We start from the raw sequence: 24,621 nt of genomic DNA, 5'->3' as shown, positions 1-24,621 counted from the left end.
GAGGAAGAAGCCTAAGCACCTTCCTGTATGGTGTGTTTTTCAGTTTTTCAGGCAGCAGTAAATGCCATTTTGATTCTAAATCAAAGGGATCGACTTTGGTCCTAAATCACTGATCTCCTGTGAAATGATAGTCCAGGATTTGGACTACTGAATCAGATGCAGTGTTCTTGCAACACGAGGATCAAACTTGTTGCTTATGGGATTTATTATGCTCCTTGTACATGCAGGTGAAGTGAGGTTCCTTTCTGCTTTTCTTTTGTTTCTTCCCCCTCTGCGCTGGTGCACAGCCAGTCGTCCTTAGAGGAGACTCAGCAGCTCTGGTAGAGATGAGACACTAGCCTGACATAATAGGGAGTTTCTTGTGATGTTAGAAAGAATCCCTCTTGAAAAACAGTGCTATTGCTACAAATGAGTAAGAGTTTACCCTAATTGACCACCTCCCTAAGACAGGTAATCGACAGCAGAACTGATGTTCTTCATCAGTACTGAAGTGAAGCAAGGCTACAAAGTGCCTGTACGGCCTAGCTTCGCTCTTCATGGCTAAGTGTGGTCATTAAACCCTGGCACTTGTTTTTTTTACACTCTTTTCACGTGTGTTTCCACTGTGTGCACGTTATCCAGGCAGCAAAGCGGCGGCACCGCTGTCCCTGGGGGTGTTCAAGGAGAGGCTGGACGTGGTGCTTGGGGACAGGGTTTGGTGGGGGACATTGGTGGCAGGGGAATGGTTGGAGTGGGTGAACTGGGCGGGCTTTTCCAGCCTTGATGGCAGTGTGCTTGTAACCATGGCGGGCACAGGGATCGTGGCCGTGCCCTGTGCCCACCGGCACGTTCCCCAGGGGGCAACGCAGCCATTCCGTCCCCGGCCTCCAGCGGCGCCGAGGCCTCAGGCCTGGACCCCAGGCCCCGCCAGGTCGCCATGGCAACCGCAAAGCGGCGGGGGGGGGAGAGGGCGCCATCACGTGCCCGGAAGCGCCCCGAAGAGCGGAAGTGACGGAGCGGGGGGGAACCCCGAAGAGAAAATTTTTTAAAAAAAAAGGAAAAAAAAAAAAAAAAAAAGAAGAAAAAAAGGAGAGGGGGCGGAGCCTAACGGAGCCACGCCCCCTCCAGCCCCCAGCGGCCAAGCGGGGCCCCCGGGGCCGGGGCCGGGGCCGCGGCGGCGAGGTGACGCCCCGCCCCCCCCCGGAGCCCTCCCTCCCCCGGCACACGGGGGCCCCGCGCCCCGCCCCGCCCCGCCCCGCCCCGCCCTGCCCGGCCCGGCGGGGCTCGGCCCGGCTGCCCGCGCTCGGGGGGGGCGTGCCCAGAGCAGCCGAGCCCGGCCGGGCGCTGCGGTAAGGAGGCGGCGGCGGCGGCAGGGAGAGGAGGGAAGGCAGGGAAGGGAGGTGTGGGGGAGGCCGGGCCCCGAGCTGACAGCGCCCGCGGGGCGGCCATTGTGCGCCCTGCCCCGCTCCGCCGGGCGAGGGGCAGCCTCGCCTCGCCTCGCGTCGCCCCGCCGCTGCCCGGCGCTTTGTGCAGGGCCGTGCAGCAGCAGCAGCGGCAGCAGCAGCAGCAGCAGCAGGTGGCCGTGCCCCCGCCGTGCCGCAGCGCCCTGAGGGGGCTGTGGAGGAGGGGGCCCCGCTGGTGGGGGTGTAGGAGTGGGGCTGGCTGCGGAGCCGGGTGGGAGGGGAGCGGGCGCTCTGCAGGAGGGGGGGGGGGGAGCGAGGAAAAGTTTGGTGCCGCCGCTGGTGGGGCCGGGGAAACGAGCCCCGAGCCGGCTCCGCTGCTGTGCGGGGGGCTTTGTGCTGCCCCGGGTCTGCCCTCTGTTGCAGGGGGTCCGGCAGTGGTGCTGGGAAGGTGAGCTGCTGAGCTCAGGCTGCTGGAAAATGCCTCGCTTAAATGCCTTTGGTGGGTCGCTCATGGCACGGGGCAGCGTCCAGGGATCTGACAGCGCAGCGGTCACCGGGCCGGCACCCGGAAAGGTGCTGGAAGGTGTGCGTGGAGGGGGCCAAGCCTGGGATACTTGGCGTGGAAATAACCCGACCCAGACGCAGGCTGACACCAATGTGGAATTGCATCCCTGGGTGTACTTTCCTGGTAGCAGCAGACCCTGGCTCCTTGTTTTTGAGTTTGGGAAGGGTTTTGTGGATAATCCTGCTTGTTACAAGCGGTGTAAATCCTTACTGGCCTTCTGCAAAGGGAGAGCGTGCCTCTCCATCCATGTCCCCAGAAGAGGCACCTAAATGCTTGTTGATGCTTTTCATCCCAGAGGCACCGTTGTTCCAGTAGGGTTCCAGGTTTGTGCCAGCTCCTGTTTTTAGGAAGCTCTAGACCAATGTCAAACTCCAAAACATTGGTAATCTTAGGACTGATGCTGTTGTATATGGGGGAAATACAGGCTGGTGGAGCAGAGCACCAACTTGGAAGCCAGGTTTCTCCTCCTGGTACCCTGAGAGTAAGGTCATACGTGAAGCTGGACAAACAGCATGCTGAGTTGCCTTCTCTTCCACCTGACTGGCAGCTGAATTAGCTCACCTGTGAGCCCACAGCTCACTGATCTGACTGAAAATGATGCTTAGGGTAGTTTTTTTGTAAAGTTAACAAGTTAAATCAACTGGTGGAAGGGTCTAGTGAGTGCTGGAAGTAAGGTAATTTTCTCCTCCTTGTAGCTGAAGTACTGGATAACTTGGTGTAATGTGTACAGCTTTGCTCCAAGTTGCATTTTAATCCCGTTTGAAGTATTTCATATATTTACATCAGTTCCTTTTTCTGAAAATCTCTGTGTTCTCTCCCTTTTCAGTTGCTTTAGGCTTCATCTACTTTTTTTGGTGCTGCCCCCTGGGGAGCATCTTGTGTTCTGGGTATTGATCGACTGCTTCTAACTATAACAGAGTTGTGGGTGAAGACAGTAGTGGCCAGTTGAGAGAGTGTGTTTTAGCTGAGGAAAAGGTGGCTGGGTGTTACCTGCCCATGGTCAGTGCTGGAGCAGGTACAGGACCGTAGTATTGCATTAGCAATAGATGCCTAGGCAGGACTCAAGGGCAGAGGTGTAAAGATTCGTGGGGAAGCCAGGACTGGAGCAACATCTGTGTGCTGGTTGGTGACAGAATTTTTCAGATTTCGAGGAGAAGGTTTGGAACAGTGGATCCCTGATACAATCAGCCGTCCACAGCTATTAATGTTGATGCTCTTGTCCCACTTCAAAGTTGTCTGCTCTTAGCGCCATTCAGGAGTTTAGAAACTTGTCTGGTAGAGAATATTGGTGCACTTCCTTGTATGCTGTGCTGCTCTGTTTGTTTACTGACCTGGAAGAAGTTGCCTTTGGTGCGGGCTGTGAAGCTTGAAAACTCTGGGTTTGAAAAGGTCTACATACAGGTGCTGTGCTGATGCTATGGGATCTTCCATCAGTGATAAACAGACTATCAGAAACTTTTTTTTTTTTTTTAAGCCTTATGCAAATGATATCCTTCTGAAAAGTCACTTTTTTTCAGTAGAATTCTGTTCGTGTCTAACCACTTTTGTACATTTCCTGTTCTCGCTCTACCTCCTACCATTACTCCCGGTATAGCCCATCTTACTTGCTACACGAAGGCTCCCTGATCATCCCAATACATTACTTTTCTGCTAAGCACTTTTTTCAGTCTTTCTTCTCCTCCTCTTGGCTGATGGATACCTTCTCCAGGCCTTCTTTAGTTCTGCAGTTCACCACAACTCATCTTTCTGTCCCTGGAATATCTCTCTGGCTCTGTATGACCTCTGTGGTATGCTTCCCCTCATAAGTATTGCTTGTGATGCCTTCGTCCACCCTGCTTCTGGCTCCACTCTTCCTTAAACCAACTTGCCACCCCAGATACCAGCTTCCAGTCTGATATTTGAGTTACGGTCTGTCAGGAACAAGGAGTAGCGGGAAGTGCATGTGATCAGAGAAAGAAAGAGACAATTACGGATTGGGGGCCAAACTGGGAGAAAGGACTGAGTTGGTGTATCTGCAGGGCAGCGGAGTTGTGGAATAATTACACCTCTCAGGAGGCTGCAGGAAGAGGTGCTGAGAAGCTGTGGAAGTACAGTGGGAGACTGGAAGTACAGTTAATTCACCTGAGTTCACTAGCCTCGAAGCAGAGGTGATCAGGTCTGTAACCAAGTGGTTGTCTGAACGAGCTGCAGCTGCTGCTTCGCTCTGCTGCCTGTTTAAGAGCTCAGGATGCTGTAGTGTCCGATTGTAGCATGGCAATAAAAATACGAGGATGTGTGTGTTACATTTCAGACTGTGGTAACAGAAGACTTAAACTGTGAGTATTTTTGGGTTATTTTGGCTCTGAGCACCCCCAGCCCCCTTTGATGTAGCAAAGCTGTGGAAGAAGCCTGGTACTGGGATATTCGAGTAAAAAAAAAAAGCTGTGTAATGCAGTGAAATACAGTTTGGCTCTTTCTCTAGCCTGACTTAGTTTCCAAATCTTTCGATTTAGATCTGGAGTTGATCCCAGCCTGAGCTCCCAGGATCCTGTCACCATGGAGACTGAAAGTGAGCAGAACTCCGGCTCCAGCAGCGGCAGCTCCAGTTCTGGAGGAAGCACCCGTCCTCAGATATCACAGATGTCTCTGTATGAGCGACAGGCTGTGCAGGTAGGACACTGCTGCGTTCTGGGATTGAGTGTGCAGTAGCCGAAGGGTGCTGAGCCCTTTCATGTCCGTCTGGGTTGTCATGTGTCAAGGTGGGAGCATGCTGGGAGGAGTACAGGGATCCAGATGTGCAGGGATGGGAGTAGGAAAGCCAAGGCACAGATGGAACTGAGCTTGGCAAGGGATGCAGGGAATAACAGGAAGGGATTCTGTAGGTACTTTGCTCAGAAAAGAAAGACCAAGGAGAGTGTTCCCCTCTGATAAATGAGAAGGGTGAACTGGTAATAACAGACATGGAGAAGGCTGAGGTACTCAGCAACTTCTTTGTCTCAGTCTTCACTGCCAGTCAGGCTTCACACGTCTCCCATTTCCCTGAACCTGTAGATAAGGGCTGGGGAGAAAAGTCCCTCCCACAAGCGAAGAGCACCTGGGCCAGGGCAATCCTGGTCATGAGCACGGACTGGGAGAAAAATACAACGAGAGCAGCCATGCAGAGAAGGACTTGGGGATTCTGGTAGATGAAAAGCTCAACGTGATCCAGCAGTGTGCGCTTGCAGCCCAGAAGGCCAACTGCATCCTGAGCTGCATCAACAGAGGAGTGGCCAGCGGGTGGAGGGAGGTGATCGTCATCCTCTGCTCTGCCTTTGTGAGGCCCTACCTAGAGTGCTGTGTCCAGGTCTGGGGCCCCCAGCACAAGAAGGGTGTGGAGCTGTTAGAATGAGTCTGGAAGAGGGTCACAAAGATGATCTGAGGAATGGAGCACCTCTCCTATGAAGAAAGGCTGAGAGAACTGGGGCTGTTCAGCCTGGAGAAGAGAAGGCTCTGGGGTGACCTCATTGCAGCTTTCCAGTACTCAAAGGGGGCTTATAAAGAAGATGGAGAGCAACTTTCTGCATGGGCAGATAATGACAGGACAAGGGGGAATGGTTTTAAACTAAAAGAGGGGAGAGTGACAGTAGAGGTTAGGAGGAAATTCTTCTTTCAGGGGGTGGTGAGGCACTGGAACAGGTTGCGCAGAGAGGCTGTGGATGCCCCATCCCTGGAGGTGTTCAAGGCCAGGCTGGATGAGGCCTTGTGCAGCCTGATCTAGTGGAAGGTGTCCCTGCCTATGGCGGGGTGGGTGGAGTTAGATGATCTTTAAGGTCCCTTCCAACCTGAGCTGTTCTATGATTCTGTGATACGCTTGAAGAGCTGTCCTGTTTTGGGATTTAGGAATTATTGTATTAGGCCTGATCTTTACTTCCCGTAGTCTGGTGCTCTGCATTGTCTTTGGTAAGCTACTCCTCCAGTGTCCAGCCTTTTAGATTTAGTCAGTACTCGGATTTTAGCTCTGCTGTCCTAATGCAAGTCATTCTGTTTATCGTGCCATTTCCTCTATATAGTCTGTATGGTGTATATACATACTATGCTGGAACACTTGTCTGTCTACTAAAGCACAAATTGCCAAATTCCTGGAGTTTTTAAAAGTTTTTTAAGTATGTTTCCTGCTGTCCTGGAATATGTCTGTGATTCAGTCTGTTACCAGTTTGTAGCTTCTTTACCTGTTCTGTTATACTAATCTGATGGCTTTTTTTTTTTTTTTTTTTTTTTTTTTTTTGGTGGGGATGAGATATGGTCCCAAGGCTCTTATTTCTTCATTTCTCTCTGATCACGTTTCAAGGGCTTACTGTTTTTTAACAATTGGGTTTTCCTCTTTCTCTAGGCTCTTCAAGCACTCCAGAGACAGCCCAATGCCGCTCAGTACTTTCATCAGTTTATGCTCCAGCAGCAGCTTAACAGTGCCCAGCTTCACAGCTTGGCTGCTGTCCAGCAGGTGAGTTAAAAGGGGGCAGAAGGTGAGGAACTGGATGATTCTTTACTTGCACTCTGACTTACATACCGAGGTCCTGATCTGCAATTAGACAAGTGGTACCTAATTGCACTACTTGCAACGTGTTAAACACATTGTTTGAATGTAATATAAACAGCTAGTAAACTGGAAGCTTGATGGAGAGATTTGTTTAGTTTTCAGGTACAAAAAGGGAAAGATAAAATATAGCATCCCATAAGGGAATTTGCACATTGGAGGCATGTGACTAGCTACTGTACCTCCATTAAATGAAAGGTGGGTGTTTACATTACCAGTGAATGCAGTAGTGTTTTAAAACAGTCTTAAATAAAACGATAGATTGTTATTTCTCTGAGAATAAATGTAGTTCTGTGTGTGTGAAATTTCATGTGGTATCCTCTGAGTTTTTCTCTCTTGAAACTTACTATCACGTGGTTTCTTTTCCAGTTACTAGCAAGAAGGATCTGGGGTAAATCTCCTCCATGAAGAAGGGTTTCTTTAATTGAGCTTGTTGAGATGATATATCCTGCATAAATGAACTTTTTTTTTTTTTAATTTAACGACTTTGCTCACTTGAACTGATGACAAATTCTGATGAGATGAATTATAGGTGATGTGACAGTACACTTTTGTCTATGTAACAATATCTCCATCAGTAGCTGTGCTTCTTGGCTTTTAGTCCAGGTTTTAGTTGTTTTCAAATCCCTACTTGCAGTTTTATAGCACAGAGCACATAGAATCCTCTCACCAGTATTATGTGAATCTTAGTTGTAAAACCAACTAAACGTGTACAGTGTGCTTGCCATGGGATCATTGTAGGAAAGGAAAAAAGAAATCTGTTTACCTTTCTCTGCCAGCTGAATGTGCTGTAATCTGAAATTTGTAACTTGCAGTACTATCATTGCATTGTTACTAATCTGTATGACTAGCTCAGCAAATTGGTGATATTTCAGGGGATGTCTGGGCATTAACAGAGTGGACTGGAGCATCAGGATGAGGAGTTGCAGTGTGTAGCATGACAAACTGGGGCAACATTCTTGGGAATGGGAGAAGATGATGATGATGGTATTTAGTGTTCTTACAAAACCAAATATTTGGGCTGGATAAAAAAAAGTTTTTTTCAGGTACTCATTCCTCTGTCAATCTCTCTTGCAGGCTACAATTGCAGCCAGCAGACAAGCCAGCTCCCCCAACACCAGCACCCCACAACAGACTACCACCACCCAGGCCTCTGTAAGTGATTACACAGATCAAAGCCTTTCCCCACACCCTGCTCCCCTCTGCCCTTGTTCTTACTCTTCTTTGTCTTTTAGGAAGGCAGGCAGCCAGGGAAACACAGCTTCTAGGAATGCTGGGAATCCACAAGATACAGACAACTTGAGGATTTGGGGTGCTGTCATTATTAGTTGGGGTTGAGGAGCCCCAAAAAGGTTTCTGAGTGGGATAGGCTTCTTAGCTGGAAAGGTAGAAAATATCTTTTTCCTGAGGCTTTGGGGATATGTTTTCTTGGTTTAGGAGAAGATCAGGATTTATAAGAAGGAGGAGTTGTGAGCAGCTTGGAAGGGGATGCTCTTTTGTTTCGAGGTAGCTCGCTGAATGAGAGGAAGTACGATTTTATAGCGGGTATTGGGGAACTGGGATTTGTTCAAAGAGTATAGGTGAGTTGTTAAGGCAGATTACATTATGATTTTTTTCCCCCTTTACTTGAGAAGCTGGAGAAAATCTATTTTTAGTTCTCTTTTGGATCTCTTATTGAAGTTGCAAAGTAGCAGTGATACTCAGGCTCATCGTACAAATGAGGTTAGCATCCAAGATTTTGGCTAGTTCAGATCACATAGCCTCTTAAGGCTAGAATTTCCTTCTTTATTCTTGGACCCCTGCGGGATACAGGGAAAAACTGTGAAATATTTGTTCTGGCTGTACCCCAGTAAGTGAAACTTTACTTCTTTCTTTGCCCCCATCTCTTATATGATTTTTGTCTTTTTTTTTTTTTTTTTTTTTTTTTTTCTGTTTTAAGATCAACCTAGCCACCACATCAGCTGCTCAGCTGATTAGTCGCTCACAGAGTGTGAGTTCCCCCAGTGCCACAACTCTGACGCAGTCTGTGCTCCTTGGGAATACCACCTCACCACCTCTCAACCAGTCACAGGCCCAGATGTACCTCCGGGTAAGGGATAAGTACACAAAATGTGTCCTGACCATAAAACCCACTTTCTAGACACTCCAGTGTTTCACTGTTTGGGACTACCGACTACTCAGGGCTAACTCCAACTCTAAGAGTGATACGATATGTTTTAAATTCAGATGAGGAACTCTTATCCCTGAAACCACATTTGACTTTGGGCTCAGCTTTTGAGGGTAAATTAGCTTTGTACTGTGTATTGAAATTCTTAAGAACTATGTTTGTCTCTGCTCTGCATAGATGTTAAAGATCCCATGGCACTTCTCAGTAGAGCATAAATGTGAAACATATATCCTAGACTGGAGTAGAACTGGCAGAAATAAAGCTGCTCTTCTTGTTGATTGCTGGAACAGATATATGGTAAATTACTCCCTTCAGTCACTGCACACAGGGATGTAAGTCAGGATTCAAGTAGGTCTAGGAACGTAAATCAACAGGAACAAATTTCTCATCCTTTTGATTAGTATGAAGTGCTGCTGTATGGAAAACAGACGACTATAATCTATCTGGAGTTTGGTTACCTACTTGAAAAATATGTTCTGTGTCTCAGTTGGCTTTACAGTTTGTAATCCTCTGTTCAAACAGCCCTGGTCTTAGGTGTATGTCTTTTATCGCTGTTTCTCAACCAGTCCTGAATATACATTTCAAAATTAAATTATACACAAGTATTTTAGCTGGTCCTGGGCAGCTTGTGGGAGTTGCCCCAGGCCCATATTTAACAGAAGACTGCTTGTTTCCAGAAGGAAACTGTTTCCTGCTCTTGAGGGTTATGTTACAGTGCAGCGTGGGGAAGGGTGGCTGGGGGGGATGCCGTGTACAACACTGCAGCCTCGTGTTGCTTTGTAATCTGCTTGTGGTTCGCTGTCTGTCTTTCTCTCTTCCCCTCTGTTCCTTTCATTCCACATCACCTGACCCATCCCCAACAGCCACAGCTGGGGAACCTGTTGCAGGTAAACCGGACCTTGGGCCGCAATGTGCCTCTTGCCTCCCAACTCATCCTGATGCCTAATGGGGCCGTGGCTGCTGTCCAGCAGGAGGTACCACCCACCCAGTCTCCTGGGGTCCATGCAGACACAGACCAGGTCAGTGACACCCCCTCCCAGAGCCCTTCCCATCCCCTGTACACAACCTGCACCCTGGTCCTTGTCTCCAGCCTCCTCTGCCTGCACAGAAGATTTGCTCTGTTTTATCTCCGTTCCGTGTCCCTGTAACTATTGCAGGCAAGAGATATTGCTCTCTCTTGCCATCATTTCCCGGTGTTTGCTTTCTGCCTCCAGAGACTGGATTCATTTCTGATTAAAATTTCTGGGATGAGACATGGGCTGGATCAATCATGTTTTCACAGCTTTTTAGTTGTCCTTGTGTGAAAGGAACTGTTGAGTTCTGTGTCCATTTTTCAGTGAGACATTCACTCTACAATGCAGAGTCTTTGTCAGCAATAGTGTTCCTTAACCCGGGTGGTTTGTTGTAAAAATGCCGGTGACTGAACATGCCGCAAGGTCTTAGCTCCTGCACTCAGCTGTAAATCTTTCTCTGGGTCAGAGAGCTGCAGTGGCTTCCCATTTTCGTGGTCCTAACCTAGTCATTCTTGGGATTTCCAGTTACTTCATATTTGTCTTTTCTGGAGCCCTTTCTTTGTGGCAAAGTTAGCCACAATTGAACTTGAAGATAATGCTGCATTTGGAGGGGGATTAAATACTGAGGATGGTAGCACTGAAATGCAGAGGAACTGGTGAAATCAGCAAGGCTGCAGGCCTCCTGAATGGAAAGCACTGTACGGATAGAGGAGGCAAGTGGCACAAAAACTGTGAAGGAATTACTGGTCTTTAAAGGGGTATCTCTACTTTTACAGCCATGCTAACGTGGATCCTAGCAATGCGAGGACAAGGCAGACAGGTCTGGAGGCTGTCCCGTGCCTCAGAAAGAATGGTGTTTTCCTCAAGTGCTGTTCAGAAAGTGCCACGAGATCTTTAACTTCCATCAGAGATGGGGCAGAAGGCAGTTCAGGTTAATATGTTTTCTGCTGAGGGTTGCACCTGAGCCTCGCCCTATGGTATGAGCCAGCTCCCCACGTTAGACTTACAGCATTGGCTTGGCCTGCATCCCAGCAGAGAATATTGCTGATGCATTCTCTTGTTCTGTACCTCTCTCCAACTTCCAGGAGGAAACATGCATGATGCAAATGGACTGTGTTCTGTATGTGTGTCTCTAGGTGCAGAACTTGGCTGTGAGGAGCCAGCAGACCTCATCCACTAATGCCCAGCTCCAAAGCTCTGCTCAGAAGGCAGCTCTACCAGGAAACTCCCAGGCTTCGTGCCTGCCACAGGCCACAAGTACAGGCCAGACCTTGGCAGCAGCTCAGGTGTCTTCTAGCAGCACAGGCCAGTCCCTCAACTTGAGTCAGGGGGCAGCAGGCAGCAATGGTGTCTCTGGGGGTGTGGTGGCAAGCAGTGGGAGCCAGACCTCAACAGGACTGAGCCAGACAGCCTCGGCAGGTGCCGCTGGCAGTTGCCAAAGGAAAGGCACAGGGGTGGTGCAACCACTACCAGTAGCAGCTGCCCAGGCAGTGACTATCAGCCAGGGAAGCCAAACGGAGACAGAGAATGCAGCCACAAAGAAGGGTGAAACGGACAGTGGCGGACAGCAGACAGTGGGCATGAACCTGACGCGGACAGCTACACCAGCACCCAGCCAAACGCTGATCAGCTCAGGTGAGTGGTGCTCTCTTCCTTCTCTTTGAACCAGTTGAGCTTTCAGAAGAGTGCCATTTCAAGCCCATTGGTGAGAGGTTTCCCAACAAGCCTCCCAGTTGCCGTGCTCCTGGAGGCTGTTCTCTAGGGATTATCCTGCTCTACTAATGACAGAAGTTGATCCCAGCCCGTTCAGTTCCCACCATCCTCTGCCAGTTGGCTGTCAGTCATTTTGGAACATAACAATTCAAACCAGTGTGGTGGCTGCTTGCCTTTTTTTTTTGTTCCCAGTTGTGCTGTTGCTAACCTTTGTGCTCTCCTTTTCTCTGGTTCTGTGTTTGTATAGCCACGTATACACAGATTCAGCCACACTCATTGATCCAGCAGCAGCAGCAGATTCACCTGCAGAAGCAGGTGGTGATTCAGCAGCAGATTGCCATTCATCACCAGCAGCAGTTCCAGCACCGCCAGTCCCAGCTCCTCCACACAGCCACCCATCTCCAGCTGTCCCAGCAGCAGCAACAGCAGCAGTCACCATCTCTGACCCAACAGCAGCAACAAGCTCAACCTCCACAGCAGCAGGCGCCACCTCAAAACCAGCAGCAGGCTCAGACCCTTGTGGTGCAACCGATGTTGCAGTCCCAGGCACAGCCTGTTCAGCTCCAGCAGGACAGTTCTTGCCAGCCAGCCACCAAATCACCTGTTCCAATCCAGTCAAAATCTATGGTCACTCCCATCAAACCACCTCAGCTGGGGCCTGCCAAAATGTCAGCAGCGCAGCAGCCTCCGCCACACATTCCTGTGCAGGTGGTGGGTACTCGGCAGCAGGGCTCAGGCCAAGCCCAGGCGCTGGGTTTAGCTCAGATTGCTGCAGCAGTGACGACTTCCCGGGGAATGCCAGCTGTGGTCCAGCCCGTTTCCCAAGGCCATGCTGCTTCCCCATCCTCTTCAGCTCCACCATCCTCACAGGAAGCTCCCCCTCTCACCACAGGGGTGAATTTGGCACAAGTTCAAGGCACAACCCACATGGTGAAGAGCCCAGCCTCCTCTCCAGTTGTGGCTCAGATGCCAGCAGCGTTCTACATGCAGTCTGTCCAGCTGCCAGTAAGTGAGACCATCAAGAAGGGGAATACCACATGGATTCTCTTTGTTCAGTCCTAGGACACTAACTGCATTCCAGCCCTGGGTCGGTGGGATGGGAGGAATAAGAGGTTTGGATTAAGGGATATAGAGGCTTTTGCTCTCAAAAATGCTGATTCCAGTCCAGCCCTTGGGGTTACTGACTACAAACAGTTTTCTTTCATGTGATCATTTAGAGGCTTGCATGACACAAACTGGTGAGACTTGGACCCCGATTCAAATGGAGTAGGTGTCCACATCACGTCCTAAATATCCCATTTAACAGCAGTTGGCCTCTTTGTCTCTCAGATGAGAGACAAAGAGCTCATGTTCCGTAGGCCTCGTGTGCTGCTCTAAATTGGCCAACCATGGCCTGCCTGACTCCCTGGGACACTGACACTTTCAGCTCAGATAGCCATAGTCAGTTGCTGAGACTGTTAATTTGACTGGGTTTTCGCTTGTGTAGTCAAGGGCAAAATGTGCCAGTTTGTTTCTAAACTGGCTGCTTCTTCAGGGAGCTGTCAACAGGATTTGTCTGATTTTTACAGCTGAGGGACAATTCTGCTCTCATCCAGCATACTTCCCCTATTGTTTTGACTCTGTTTCTTCATTGGAACTGATCTGATTTAGCCCAAAGCCTGTTTGGAAACTGCTGGGTGAAAGCCATTCCATTTCTTCTGGGAATAATCCCTCGAGGTTTGCAGGGTGTCCTGGTGTTATATCAGTGTATCGATATATCAACCAGGATGCTACATCCTAGTCAGTAGTTCTGTAGTATGTATGTCTTCTGAAGTTTTAGCTCCCTGCTAGGTAAATGCTCCTAAACAAAGATGGGAGCTGGATGCATTTCCAGGAATGGGAACCAGGCTGGAGATGAAGTCTGATGGAGCAGGATGTATCTTGTTGCCTTCCATCTGTGTTGCTCTCTGCTTTGGGGCTCTTCTCTCTGCTTACACGTGCCTCTTCATTCATTCAGGGCAAGTCTCAGACCTTAGCAGTAAAACGCAAGGCAGAGTCAGAGGAGGAGAAGGAGGAATCAGCCAGTGTCACTGCACTGCTGCCTGCCAGGTCTTCTCCTGTGACAGACAGCCCCAAAAACATGGAGGAGAAGAATGGCTTTGGAGGTGAGGTACAAAAGGAGAGCTCTGTTTTTTTTGTACTAACGATCTGATCTCAAGTTCCCCTTGAAGTAAGCGGAGCAATAGTAACAGTGACTTTGGTGCTGTTAACATTCCAGATAAATCCGATCCTGCTGCCGCTGCGACCCCAAATACCACCTCCAGTGAAGGAGCATCAGTCACCCCCACCTCTGCACCCACCCCAAACCTAGCAATGGTGTCACGTCAGATGGGAGACTCCAAACCGCCACAAGCCATTGTTAAGCCCCAGATCCTCACACACATCATTGAGGGCTTTGTCATCCAGGAAGGAGCGGAACCCTTTCCAGTAAGGATTCACTGCTGTGGGGAAAGGAGGTGTAGCTGTCTCTTGGAAGGGTGGTGGGCATCCATCTTTGGACGGGACTTTTTTTCCCTGTGTTCCATGTAAGCTTTTTTAGCTCACAAAAGTGAGAGGAAGGCAAAGGAAACTGGTTTCATGCATGAAGCAAAGCATCGAGTTGGTATTAAAGACGACAGGTTGGAGTGAGATGGGAAATGTGAACTGGCAAATGTGGTGGGAACCATTTTCTCCAATAGTCCCCAAAGCAATGATTTATGCAGGAATTATAAGAAGGTTCTTCTGTCTGACTTCTACTGAGGGAAAGATGTGCTGCATTTTAAATAAGCAGCAGGTGAAGTTAAAGCAAATAAGGGGAAATAAAGTCGCATGGAATTGCAGGATATTCAAAGCAGACAATACTTGGTGATCTTGGAATGAATCTGCCACGTCTGTGAATAAGGGAAGAGTAACTTGGTTCAGCATCTCTCCTTCCTTAGTATGCAGAGGGATTATTTTGAGTTACAATAAGGAGTGAGTGGCATATGCTTCAGAAGAGAGTGGTGGGCACAGAGCTCCTTTACTGATGGGCCAAATTCTTTCTCTTCCTGGCTAGGTGGGTTCTCAGCTGCTGAAAGAATCTGAGAAACCACTGCAGGGAGGGGCTCCTTCTGGCCAGAGTGAAAACCTGTCCAGCAATTCTCCAGGAGGGGACAGTGCTTCTATGGGTGAGTTTCAGCACTGGGATACCTCGATAGTGGTACTGAAAGTTTCTGCTGTTACTTCATTATCTACTTTATACGTTATGGACTCGTATCCCTTTCTGTCCTGCTAACACCTTGGAGTGTCTCAAGCTACAGACCTAGGATCTTCTTAAGTGCCAGAAGATACTGCTTTTTTTGCTGTTGTTAATACAATCTAACACACCCTATGTTAGTAAGCAGAATCTGAACTGTACCTGTAATGACTGTGAAGGATGTATGGACGCAGCAGAGAGTGCAGATAGAGACTCCCCCACAGCCTTGTAGGATATGAGGGATATGCTATTTCTTGCTTGTTTAGCAAAAAGGACAAGGAGAAATACACTACTCTGTTGAATATCCTGGGGTCCTAATTAGTGGAGCTTCTGCCTCTCCTCTACCAGCTTCTTGCCCACGCTAATTTAGTAGTTTCAAAAGACAATAGTGTTTGGAATCTGTCTGCTCAAAGGAAGAGTAGTGCAATGAGGAATCGTTACGTGTGATTTGTTTCAGCTCAAATCATCAAATGGTGTATATCTCTGTATCTCACCAGAGCTTGATAAGAAGGCAAACTTGCTGAAGTGTGAATACTGTGGGAAGTATGCCCCAGCCACCCAGTTCCGTGGCTCCAAGAGGTTTTGTTCCATGACCTGTGCTAAAAGGTAATAGCAAGACATCATCATCCTCTTCTCTGACTCTACATTCTCGGGAACTAGGCATGTGTCCCTTCTCCAGGTAGTGTACAGTACTTCAGTACATCTGATTCTCCCTGCGTGGGATGCATGGACCACAGAGGCCCTTTAGTACTGGAGCTCTTTATGATTTGTGAATGCTTCTTCTAGGTCTGGAGGAGGTGGATGTGGTGTTGAGTGTAAGCAGGATTTCCTACTTGTTCAGGAAATGAGATGGGAAGAGGGAAGTTCTTGGGCTCCAAAGAACCTCTCAAGTACACTTGACTGACTAAATGAATGCTTACTGGTAGCTGTCTGCTCCGTTGGTAGTAAAGACAGAAGGGAAAGCTGGGGGGGGAAATCCCGTGGAGAAATTACACTAGTCGTCGCTGCCTCCTACTGATAGCAGAGTGCTTGTTATGGGTCTTTTTTCCCTTAGGGGAATGACTTAATTGACCCTTCAGATGTTAGATCAAGACTCTGGTGTCCAAATATTGCTTTTGAGAAGTCTGGACTGGTTCCTTCCAGGGGGAATTCTTAGAAGGAGGAAGAAGAGAATTTGATGGTAAAGAGAAGTTTCATCCACATCTAGAGAAAGGAGAAATGGTACGTTCAGTTAATTGCTGTTTCCTAATTGCTGCTCTGCTTCTACTTATTTGAGGTACAATGTCAGCTGCAGCCATCAGTTTCGGTTGCAGAGAAAGAAGATGAAAGAATTCCAGGAAGCCAACTATGCTCGTGTGCGCCGACGGGGATCGCGGCGTAGCAGCTCTGAAATTGCTCGAACAAAGATCCAGGGCAAGCGTCACAGGGTAAGGCCGTAGTCCTGCCTGCAGATTTCAGCAGAAATTCAGATTTCAAGGCAGATTTCAGCATAAAAATCGTCACTGTTGGAGGTACCAGGTTCTTAGTGTATGTAGCTGTACAGTACATGACCAGTGCGCATTGACACGGTCGTTACGCAAGGCACAGTAAGCTGCTCTAATTGCTCATCAACTGCAAAAAGTGGATTAACATTTGTATTTGTTTACTCGGTATTCACTCCAGCATGTCACAGACATCCCAGTGAGTGTGATCAGCTGCCAGGCTTGGTAGAAAACAATCCACTTTTCCTGTACGGTTCACTTTTTTTCAGATTAATTACTTGAATCAGATTATAGAAGGATTGAAAGAGCTCCAGAGCTGACATGAGGAAGAGGAATGGACTAGGGGAGGATGGGGAAAAGGAAGAGGAAGGGAGACGAGATTTTACTTTCGTGTCCCTTCAGTGAGCTCTTGTGACAGCTGCCCCTGGACTAACAGCCTGAGAAAATTGCCCCAGACTGTTAGGACTTGTACTGTTGCCATTGTCTGGTTTCACACCTAGTAACTGTGGTTTAAAAAAAAAATATCACACTTTTTCTTTCTTTTCTGTGGGCTTACAGGGTCAAGAGGACTCAAGTCGAGGTTCTGATAACTCCAGCTATGATGAGGCTCTGTCCCCTACGTCTCCAGGACCCCTGTCAGTACGGGCCAGCCACGGAGAGAGGGACCTGGCAAACTCTAGCATGGCCCCACCTACCCCAGATCTACACGGCATCAACCCAGTCTTCCTGTCCAGCAATCCCAGTCGCTGGAGTGTGGAGGAGGTGTACGAGTTCATTGCATCATTGCAAGGTGAGGTTACGCTGCGTTCCTGCAGCCCTCTGATCCAGTAGCATGGGGAAATCTTTTTGGAAATCTTTGGGAGTGGTACCTGGTGCTTTTACTGTGCTCTGTGCGTGGTTCTGAACTGGAGCGGGTCATGCGAATGGATGAGTTGTACTCCTCAGGCAGCCTGCGTGGGGAGGGGGGATCGGTTAGATTCCTAGCGTACTTCCTGTGCCTGCCAGGGGTCTGTAAAGAGTGGGGATGGCAGGAGTGCCCATCTGTTTCTCAGTGTTGTGTCCTTGCTTTCGCAGGGTGCCAGGAGATTGCTGAGGAGTTTCGATCACAGGAAATAGATGGCCAGGCCCTGTTGCTTTTGAAGGAGGAACACCTCATGAGTGCCATGAACATCAAGCTGGGACCAGCTCTCAAGATTTGTGCCAAGATCAATGTCCTCAAGGAGACCTAACAGCTCGTGGCAGTAGATTCACTTCAGCTCTGACACCCAGAGCAGCTGCCAGCTTTGCAGGATCCTGCTGGGGCAGGGAAGAATGGGATGATCCCTTGTGGTCTTGTATTCAAGAAGAACGAGAAGGAATTTGACTGAAACTGCCATGTACAAGCCCACGTTTTGGTCTTTTAATGGTGCTACAAGGGGGAAGAAAACTCCTACCTGGGGCCTTTGAAACTTGCCTTCTTCCTGGTTTTGAATATGCCTCTCCCGTTTACCACATCAAGAAGGGAAAGGAGACTTCTTTCTGTTTTAGCAGACTTCTGAAAGGGGCCCTTGTCCCTTTTTGCTACAGCAGGTTTGTTGGATCTTATTTGAGTCTTGTGTCAGAACTTGAAGCATAGGAAGACCCTGTCCTGTATGGATATTGGGGGCAGCTGTGCTTGAGGCATTTAGGAAGCAAATTAGTAAATTTCAAGTGACAGATGTGGACAAAAAAGAACTAGAGCAAGAGGCTGCTTCTGTTACACTTCTAAAAAGCTAACCTAGGCTGTTTACGAACTGGGTTTAATAGCCATTCCAGCATGCATACCAAACTTGAAGGCACATGGCAATAGGAGCTGCCTTAGCTTTACTGTCTCCTGTAGAGATTCAGATCAAAGACTGAGTGTTTCGGCAGCTATTCACTCCAGATGCTCCTCATTGAAACAGTCAGAGGAGCATTTATCCTGAGTACTTATGACAAGGTGATGGGGAAATCAGAGTGGGGGGTTGTCTTACATTAGGAAACCCTATACCACTTGGTCTGTCTCCCCAGTATGCGAGTGCGAGGGTATAATTTACAGATCCAAAGCAGTCTCAAGAAGCACCAAGGCTCTTCATAAATCAGCTGTTTTGTTGGTTTTTTTTTTTTGCTTTTTTGATTTGTTTTGTGGGGTGGGGGTGGGGATTGTTCTCTTACCTGTTTGTATTATTTTTTGTGTCTGTCTTTATTATCCTCAGGAGAGCTTATGGGACAAAGTTTAAGCTGGCAGGATTGTATCATCTGCCTCTGACTTTTTTTGGTGATGATGTAAGACAAATACTTCTCTTCCTCAGTATAAAAAAAAAAAACAAAAACACTCCAATAACTGAATTATGATCCTTTAGTACTTCTTTCTAAGGGGTACAACTACGTTCTAGGCTAAGCCCCTGCTACTCAGCTCCCACAGTTTTTAAGGACCAAATCCAGAAGTTTTGTGACACTTCAGCAAAGGCAAAACTGTGGGCAGTTGTTTTCTTCCAGCACATCTGCTTTAAAAAAGGAAAAAAAAAAAAAAACACTCTACAAAGCATGAAGATGTAAGTGTCCCCTACAGCCACATACCTGAAAGCAAGATTTTAAAAAAAAAAAAAAAAAGCTTTTCTATTTTCAGAAGTTTCATATGCCTACTTGAGTGAAATGCAAGAATGTTCTGTCTGAAAAACACCTACTATTGTAGGAGAGCTGTAATTGCATGGGGGAAGGCCTAAGGGCGTAAGTAAGAAAACCTGAGAGATCTTTGGAATGGGCTCTTTATTGACTCATCAGAAAAAGAGGGGGAAGTGCTCAGAAGATGCTACAATGTGGAGGCAACTTCTGGTCTTTAATTAACACAGGCCCAAAGGAAGCTGCCTGATAATGCTTTTCAGCCTAAATAGAGGGGGGGATGGTGCGCACGCACAGATGGGGGGGAGTTTAGAACTTCTAACAGTAAAGGAAAGCTGCCACAAACCATCTTATTTAGCAGGCTGACTGTGACAAAACTCATGTTTAGTTTAACCCTCAGCAGGGTAGGCAGTCATGTATATTACTAGCTGCCTTTGAGGACTGGATTTATTTCAGTGAAATGGAAACATTTCACATCATTTCATGTTCAGTGTTCTTAATAAAAAAAAATGCTTGTTCAGGCTTTACAAGTCTGGCTGCTTTATAACTTTTATATCAGATAATTGAGAAGAAAAACAACAAAAACTTTGATTCTTATTGTTTCAGACAAATATAGGGAATTTTTCTCCTCTGTAACTCCATGAGCTTCTAAAGTTTCAGTCCGAAAGGTGTGTATAACCTAAGGAGACAGTCGGGGCACGAGACAGCACATACTGAAGACCCTTCGCCCTTAGCTAACAAAGGTGGCCTGGTACTAAAGAAACCTATTAGCAGTGTAACACTCCAGCAGGTTTTTTTGGTCATTTTATTTTTGAAAGTTGTGTTTTGTACAAAAAAAATACCTTACACACCACCATGAAAAACAGTAACAACAGGCTTAGTGACTTCCTATTTTTTCAATGTTATGAGAAAGACTGAGACCATAACAAGAATCAAAGACAGCAGGAATTGTTTGTCCACTCAACCCAGCAAGAGAGCAGGGCGCCTCTTTTGCCCCTCCTGCCACTGTTCAGTCTGCTTTGGCAGTACACAAATATACAAACCTTGCCTGTGCTAAAAGCAGAAGTGGCTTGCTCATTCACAGTCTCCACCCTCAAGACTGAAGATGGTTCTCTGCCAACCCACAATATGGCAGAATAGGATTGTGTAGAGTCTAGCTCCTCACATCGAAGGCAATTAGGAACCAGGTGCCAAGTTCCTAAAGGCTCCAATTAAGCCTTAAAAATTAGCTGTACCTACTTTTCACTAGTGCCCAAGGGGAAGGTTCTCTCTCACTCCCAGCCAGCAGCAGCATGCAAGTACCATTTGCACAGGGCAAGTATCTTTAGCCTGGTTTGGACCATGCTTACAGGGACAATGGTTTAATCAAAGCTGATGCTGTAAGCACAGGCGTCCCTGAACACAGTTTTGAATGTGTTGGCATTTTTACCCTTGGCTTCCATGGTTCCTTTATCAGTTTTGGTGGCTTCACAGGAAAGCCCTTTGCCAAACAAGGAACTGTAGTGTGTAAGGGAATTCGGACAGTAACTGAGCTACGGGGGCAGTTAGCCTCAGACAGACTTGTAACAGAACTCAAGCGGCAGCTACCTCTGACCTTCCCATTTTCCCTTGATGACCATTTCACTTTCAGCAAATGCCCCTTTTACTTAGCAGGACATCATTGCCTTTCGATTCTCACTGATAGAGAAGACTGACCATATTTCAGCTGAACTGGAAAGTCATGAGACTGTATTGGATTCCTATATAATTTTTTTTTTTTTTTTAGCATTGTCCCTCTCAGGTTTGAGAGGATGGCATATGCATCCCTTGATATCTGTTGTAAGAAATGGGCATGTACTTTTCCATGCATTTCCATTAGGAAAAAGGACTGCAGGGGTGCCAATGCCTCTTCCATCCTCAACAAGTCCGGCATAGAGCACTCTGTGCAGGTTATGCTGGCAGAAACTGTGTGTAACAGTGCAGAAGCTACAAAAGCTGAAAATGCATTCAAAGAAAAAAAAATAATAATCCAGTGTCTTACAGATCCTGTAAACCCTAGGAGGAAAAAAGAAAGAGACCCCCTCCCCTACAGCCTCAGCTGTTTTAACCCACTGCCTCCTTTCCCTTTCTACACCTATCCATGGCTCTTTTTTATTCCTCTGACTAATCTTTTATTCCTGAGTCTTCTCAGCTCTCAGCACTTGCGCCCCCCCCAGCTCTGCTGCATTTTTGAAGAAAAGCAGCATTACATTCATAAGCCACATGATCAGGGACCGGTGCTGTTCACACCCAGAGGCATCCATGAGATTTGACATACCAGAGGCAGCAAAAGCAAATCGTAGAAAGAAAACCAGAAGTGAGAGAAGAACTGGCTGGGAAGCATCCGATTAACCAAGCGCTGGGGAGGAGAGTTCGGTGTTGAGAGCCCATCACATGGGCAGCAAGTGGTCATCCCGTTCCTCGGACTCCTCACCCAGCTGGTCATCGCCCACACCACGGTACGCAGCCGGCGCGTTTCGGGGCTTAGATCGACAGACAAAGTCACAGCCGTCCTGCAAGCACAGGTTATTGCACTGGAGTCAGACTGCGCAGGCTCAGCAGCTCCTGGTTTGCTATGGGACTACTCCCACCCCACTGCTACCTGGGGCAGGTCCACAGAACACTGCCTGGGCAAGAGGCACACACATGCAGACACCCAAGCCAATCCTGACAGTTCGTTAGCTCTGGAGTAGGACATGGAACCAATTAACAGGATGCAGCAACACTGAGACACACGTGGAGGGTAAGCAGCACTGCCTAAGGTGACCAAGGAATGGTTTCACATAATCCAACACAAACATTTCACAGCTCCCAGCTTAACATTCCTACCTGAAAACCGCTAACCACAATGAGCAGCAGGGATCCAGCCTCGGCAAGGAGTCAGTCAGTAATGCCCTCCCTCTGCCCCCTCCCCTCCACACTCCAAAAAAATAACCTCTCCTTCTGCCACAGGGTGCAATGTGGCAGGTCTACCACCCAAGTAATACAGTCCACGAAGACAAGGAAGCTACCATTTTACTGCTCTCTCTTATCCTAACACACGGGCCTAGATTGCAAATACACAGATTTTCACTCACCGCCACCAAATTGCCCAGATCTTGCCAGAAGGCAAAGTGAGGAAACTGCTCCATGCCCTTGGCTCCCACTACAAGGCGCTGGAAGAGGAACCCACCGACAATGTAGACTGCAATTACCGAGGCAAATCTGGAGGGCAGAATTAAAAGTCAGAGCTCAGAAAATCCTAGAAACAATTTCTTCCAAGCCAGTTACCTGTCTCAGGTTGGCACTGGGGGAAGTAGCTGAGCACCACTTAAAGAAGTGATCTATTTAGCAAGACCACACTAGAAAAGGTCTCCAAAGTATTGATCTGGTAGTAAGTATCTTCCAGGAGCATTACATAAAGTAGCGCCCCAAAGCACAAACACAGAAAATGAAGAGTCAGGACTCCTAGTCTGAATTTCCAGTTCTGGCAAAGAGCTGCTGTACAGTTCCAGGACATCACACCTTCCATGTTGCAGTGAACAGATCTGTAAACTATGAAGGGGGACGTCTGCAGGGAACAGAGCAGCTCCGCAGCATCATGCCTTATGCTACAGCTCGTCTACAAAGCTCAGAGGCACGCTCACATTCAACAGTAGCTGTGGGCAGGTATATTACAACAGCCTGGACTAGTGTAACACTTGCTGCTTTTCTAAATGGCCTTGGAGATTACGGCCCAAACACGAACGGCTCTTCCAGTGACTCACGTGATTAGTAGAATGGAGCCAACGCTGAGGTGGGAATCCTCAGCTGGACAAGCCACACTGCTGTCCATCTCAAAGAGGTAGAAACAGTCCTGCTCCTTTTCACGCTCCTCCGACACAATGCTGAATGAGCTCTGCAATTTAGGAAGAGTCAAGTCACTTGAAAATACACCCAGGCAAGCTGAACTTTACCAAAAAGCAGTTTTATCACTGTTCGTACAACTACGCAACAGCCTTGGAGAACAGAAGAAAACCTCACTGCCTCCTCAAGGCCCTTCTGTTATAAGCAATGTCTGAGAGCCTCCTGCTCCTCTCCCACCTCGCACTGTCACTCACCGCCATAACTCCCCGCTTGCAAGAAATCATTATCACAGCTCTTCTCTTCTCACCACTGCAGTGCGTACCATATGAATCACCCCCCTTATAAATCAGCATGATCCAGTCACCTGCCAAGAGAGAAAGAATACAGGCTGCAAATCCAGACCCATAGGCAAAAGATACCAAGTAAGAGATGCTGCATGTGGCCTTACTTCCATTGAAGACCTGGGTTTCATTGATTCTTCCTACCACCGTAGTCTTTCCGGTCTTTCTATCCCTTTGTATTAGGCCAGCAAAATCATGTGAGCTGTCGTTGACCTGCCTGCACACCCTGAACTGGTAGGTGTAGTTTTCTGTTTCGCTTATCTCCACGGTCGCATTAAACCTGCAGCAGAGAGAAGACAGAACAGACAGCCCGCTGAATGACAATGAGTAGGGCTCAAAGCAGGTAACACTCAAGACCTGGGAAGCCAGTCACAGTCCATACTACTGACAGAGCCCGTCCTGAAGTCTGGCCCCAAATGCTTCTCTCCGCCTGACCTTAACTTGGGCATGGTGCAACCCCAAGGCCCACAGCAAGCTGACACGTGCCCGTACTGTACCTCATTTGGCTCAGGGGTTCCAGTTTCTTCAGCAGGGCTTTTTCCATTTGTGACTCGCTGCTCTCATCACCGACCACATCGCAGCTCTGCTCTTTCAATGGCTCAGTCCCCACACCAACAGCAAGTGCCATGAAGACCACCAGCACAGCAGAGGTATGGCAGGGCGAGGACATCCTGGGTACACACCGCAAAGAACACAGGGGATTAACCATTTCACCCCCCTGCAAACTAACTGCAGAGTCACAGAGTCAATCACTGGCCACTTCCTCAATCCTGACTGCAAAAAGGAGAAGTAGAAGTCTAGAAACACTTCACAGCTCCCAAGAGACACCAAATCCTAACCTTTTTTACCCAAGCACAAGTCACGAGGACTCTCTGAGATCCTTTTCTGAATTTTGCCTCGGGACCGCGTGAACGTTTGCTGCTGAGCGTGTTGATTAGCATCGATTCAGCCGCAGCAGAGCCCAGCAGGCTGAACGCTGGCGTGGGTTTCAGCCACGAGCCGCTGCTCTTTATCTCACCCCCCTGAGAAGCCGGTCAGCAAACAACGATTTCCCAGCCCTCTAATCATACCCCTCTGCATCCCCTGTGCAAACGGCTTGCGGGTTAAGAGCCGCCGCGGCCTGCCAGGCTGCCTGCTCACGCCCCTTAACCCCAGCAATCACGTTACTCTCCTCGAGCTGACAACTCGTGACCCGCGCCCCAGGGCCCAGCAGCGCCTCGCCGCTGCCGCTGACCTCCCTTGGGCCCGCGCCGCGCTGCCCCGCCCCGCCCCGCCGCACCCACCTGCCGCCGCCCCGAGCCCGGCGAGCCCCCAGCAGCCGCGGGGCGACGGCGCGGGACGGGCGCGGAGCAGGCCCCGGCCGCGGCCCCGGCCCCGCCCGCGGAGCGCCTTCCCCCTCCGCCGCCCGGCTCCTCTCTGCCGCCCCGCCGGCCGGAAGCAGGAAGCGCCCCGAGCGCCCGGCGCTCCGCCGACCAATGGGAGCCCGCGGACGATTTCTCAGCGAATGGGGAGCGCGGAGGGAAGCCCCGCCCACCAGCGGAGCGGCTCCGGTCCTGCCAATGGGCGGTGAGCACCGCCTCCGGAGCGCCCGCCCGCTGTTCCCGCCTCGCCAATGGCCGCGGGGGAGCGCGGCGGGAGGCGGGCGCGGCTCGGCCAATGGCGGCGGAGCGCGGCCCGGGAGCCGCCCCCGGG

At 48.9% G+C, this 24,621-nt stretch overlaps 2 protein-coding genes across 4 annotated transcripts; one reads left to right on the top strand and one right to left on the bottom strand.

The window, feature by feature from the left end:
* Window positions 1–1,297: 1,297 nt before the first annotated feature.
* On the top strand, window positions 1,298–18,256 carry PHC1 (polyhomeotic homolog 1). 3 transcript variants are annotated; one of them, XM_032191605.1, is made up of 15 exons: window positions 1,298–1,328; window positions 4,440–4,596; window positions 6,296–6,406; window positions 7,577–7,654; window positions 8,439–8,588; window positions 9,554–9,685; window positions 10,816–11,314; window positions 11,640–12,397; window positions 13,389–13,536; window positions 13,650–13,858; window positions 14,466–14,577; window positions 15,143–15,251; window positions 15,922–16,072; window positions 16,685–16,916; window positions 17,201–18,256. In XM_032191605.1, exons 2-15 carry the CDS (start codon window positions 4,483–4,485, stop codon window positions 17,353–17,355), a joined length of 2,958 nt encoding a protein of 985 aa, XP_032047496.1. In that variant the 5' UTR covers window positions 1,298–1,328; window positions 4,440–4,482; the 3' UTR covers window positions 17,356–18,256. The 3 variants fall into 3 exon arrangements, with proteins under 3 accessions (XP_032047496.1, XP_032047488.1, XP_032047506.1); XM_032191597.1 differs by having other exon boundaries at window positions 9,530–9,685; XM_032191615.1 differs by lacking the exon at window positions 9,554–9,685.
* Window positions 18,257–20,448: 2,192 nt separating this feature from the next.
* On the bottom strand, window positions 20,449–24,298 carry M6PR (mannose-6-phosphate receptor, cation dependent). Its single transcript, XM_032191584.1, has 7 exons — window positions 24,213–24,298; window positions 23,427–23,600; window positions 23,037–23,209; window positions 22,843–22,952; window positions 22,510–22,640; window positions 21,841–21,967; window positions 20,449–21,276 (listed from the first exon to the last, which is right to left on the bottom strand). Exons 2-7 carry the CDS (start codon window positions 23,597–23,599, stop codon window positions 21,154–21,156), a joined length of 837 nt encoding a protein of 278 aa, XP_032047475.1. The 5' UTR covers window position 23,600; window positions 24,213–24,298; the 3' UTR covers window positions 20,449–21,153.
* Between the last annotated feature and the right edge of the window lie 323 nt (window positions 24,299–24,621).

Source organism: Aythya fuligula, chromosome 1 (assembly GCF_009819795.1).
Source record: "Aythya fuligula isolate bAytFul2 chromosome 1, bAytFul2.pri, whole genome shotgun sequence".
Lineage (NCBI taxonomy): Eukaryota > Metazoa > Chordata > Aves > Anseriformes > Anatidae > Aythya > Aythya fuligula.
This window is presented reverse-complemented; position numbering and strand designations above follow the sequence as displayed.

Coding starts and splice junctions, on each gene's coding strand:
- PHC1 (XM_032191597.1), top strand. CDS start 4,483: ATGGAGACTGAAAGTGAGCAGAACTCCGGCTCCAGCAGCGGCAGCTCC. Junction 8,589..9,529: donor AGGCCCAGATGTACCTCCGG/GTAAGGGATAAG, acceptor CATCCCCAACAG/CCACAGCTGGGGAACCTGTT. Junction 11,315..11,639: donor CCAAACGCTGATCAGCTCAG/GTGAGTGGTGCT, acceptor GTGTTTGTATAG/CCACGTATACACAGATTCAG.
- M6PR (XM_032191584.1), bottom strand. CDS start 23,599: ATGTCCTCGCCCTGCCATACCTCTGCTGTGCTGGTGGTCTTCATGGCA. Junction 22,953..23,036: donor AACCCAGGTCTTCAATGGAA/GTAAGGCCACAT, acceptor CTCTCTTGGCAG/GTGACTGGATCATGCTGATT. Junction 21,277..21,840: donor ATCTGGGCAATTTGGTGGCG/GTGAGTGAAAAT, acceptor CTGTGCTTGCAG/GACGGCTGTGACTTTGTCTG.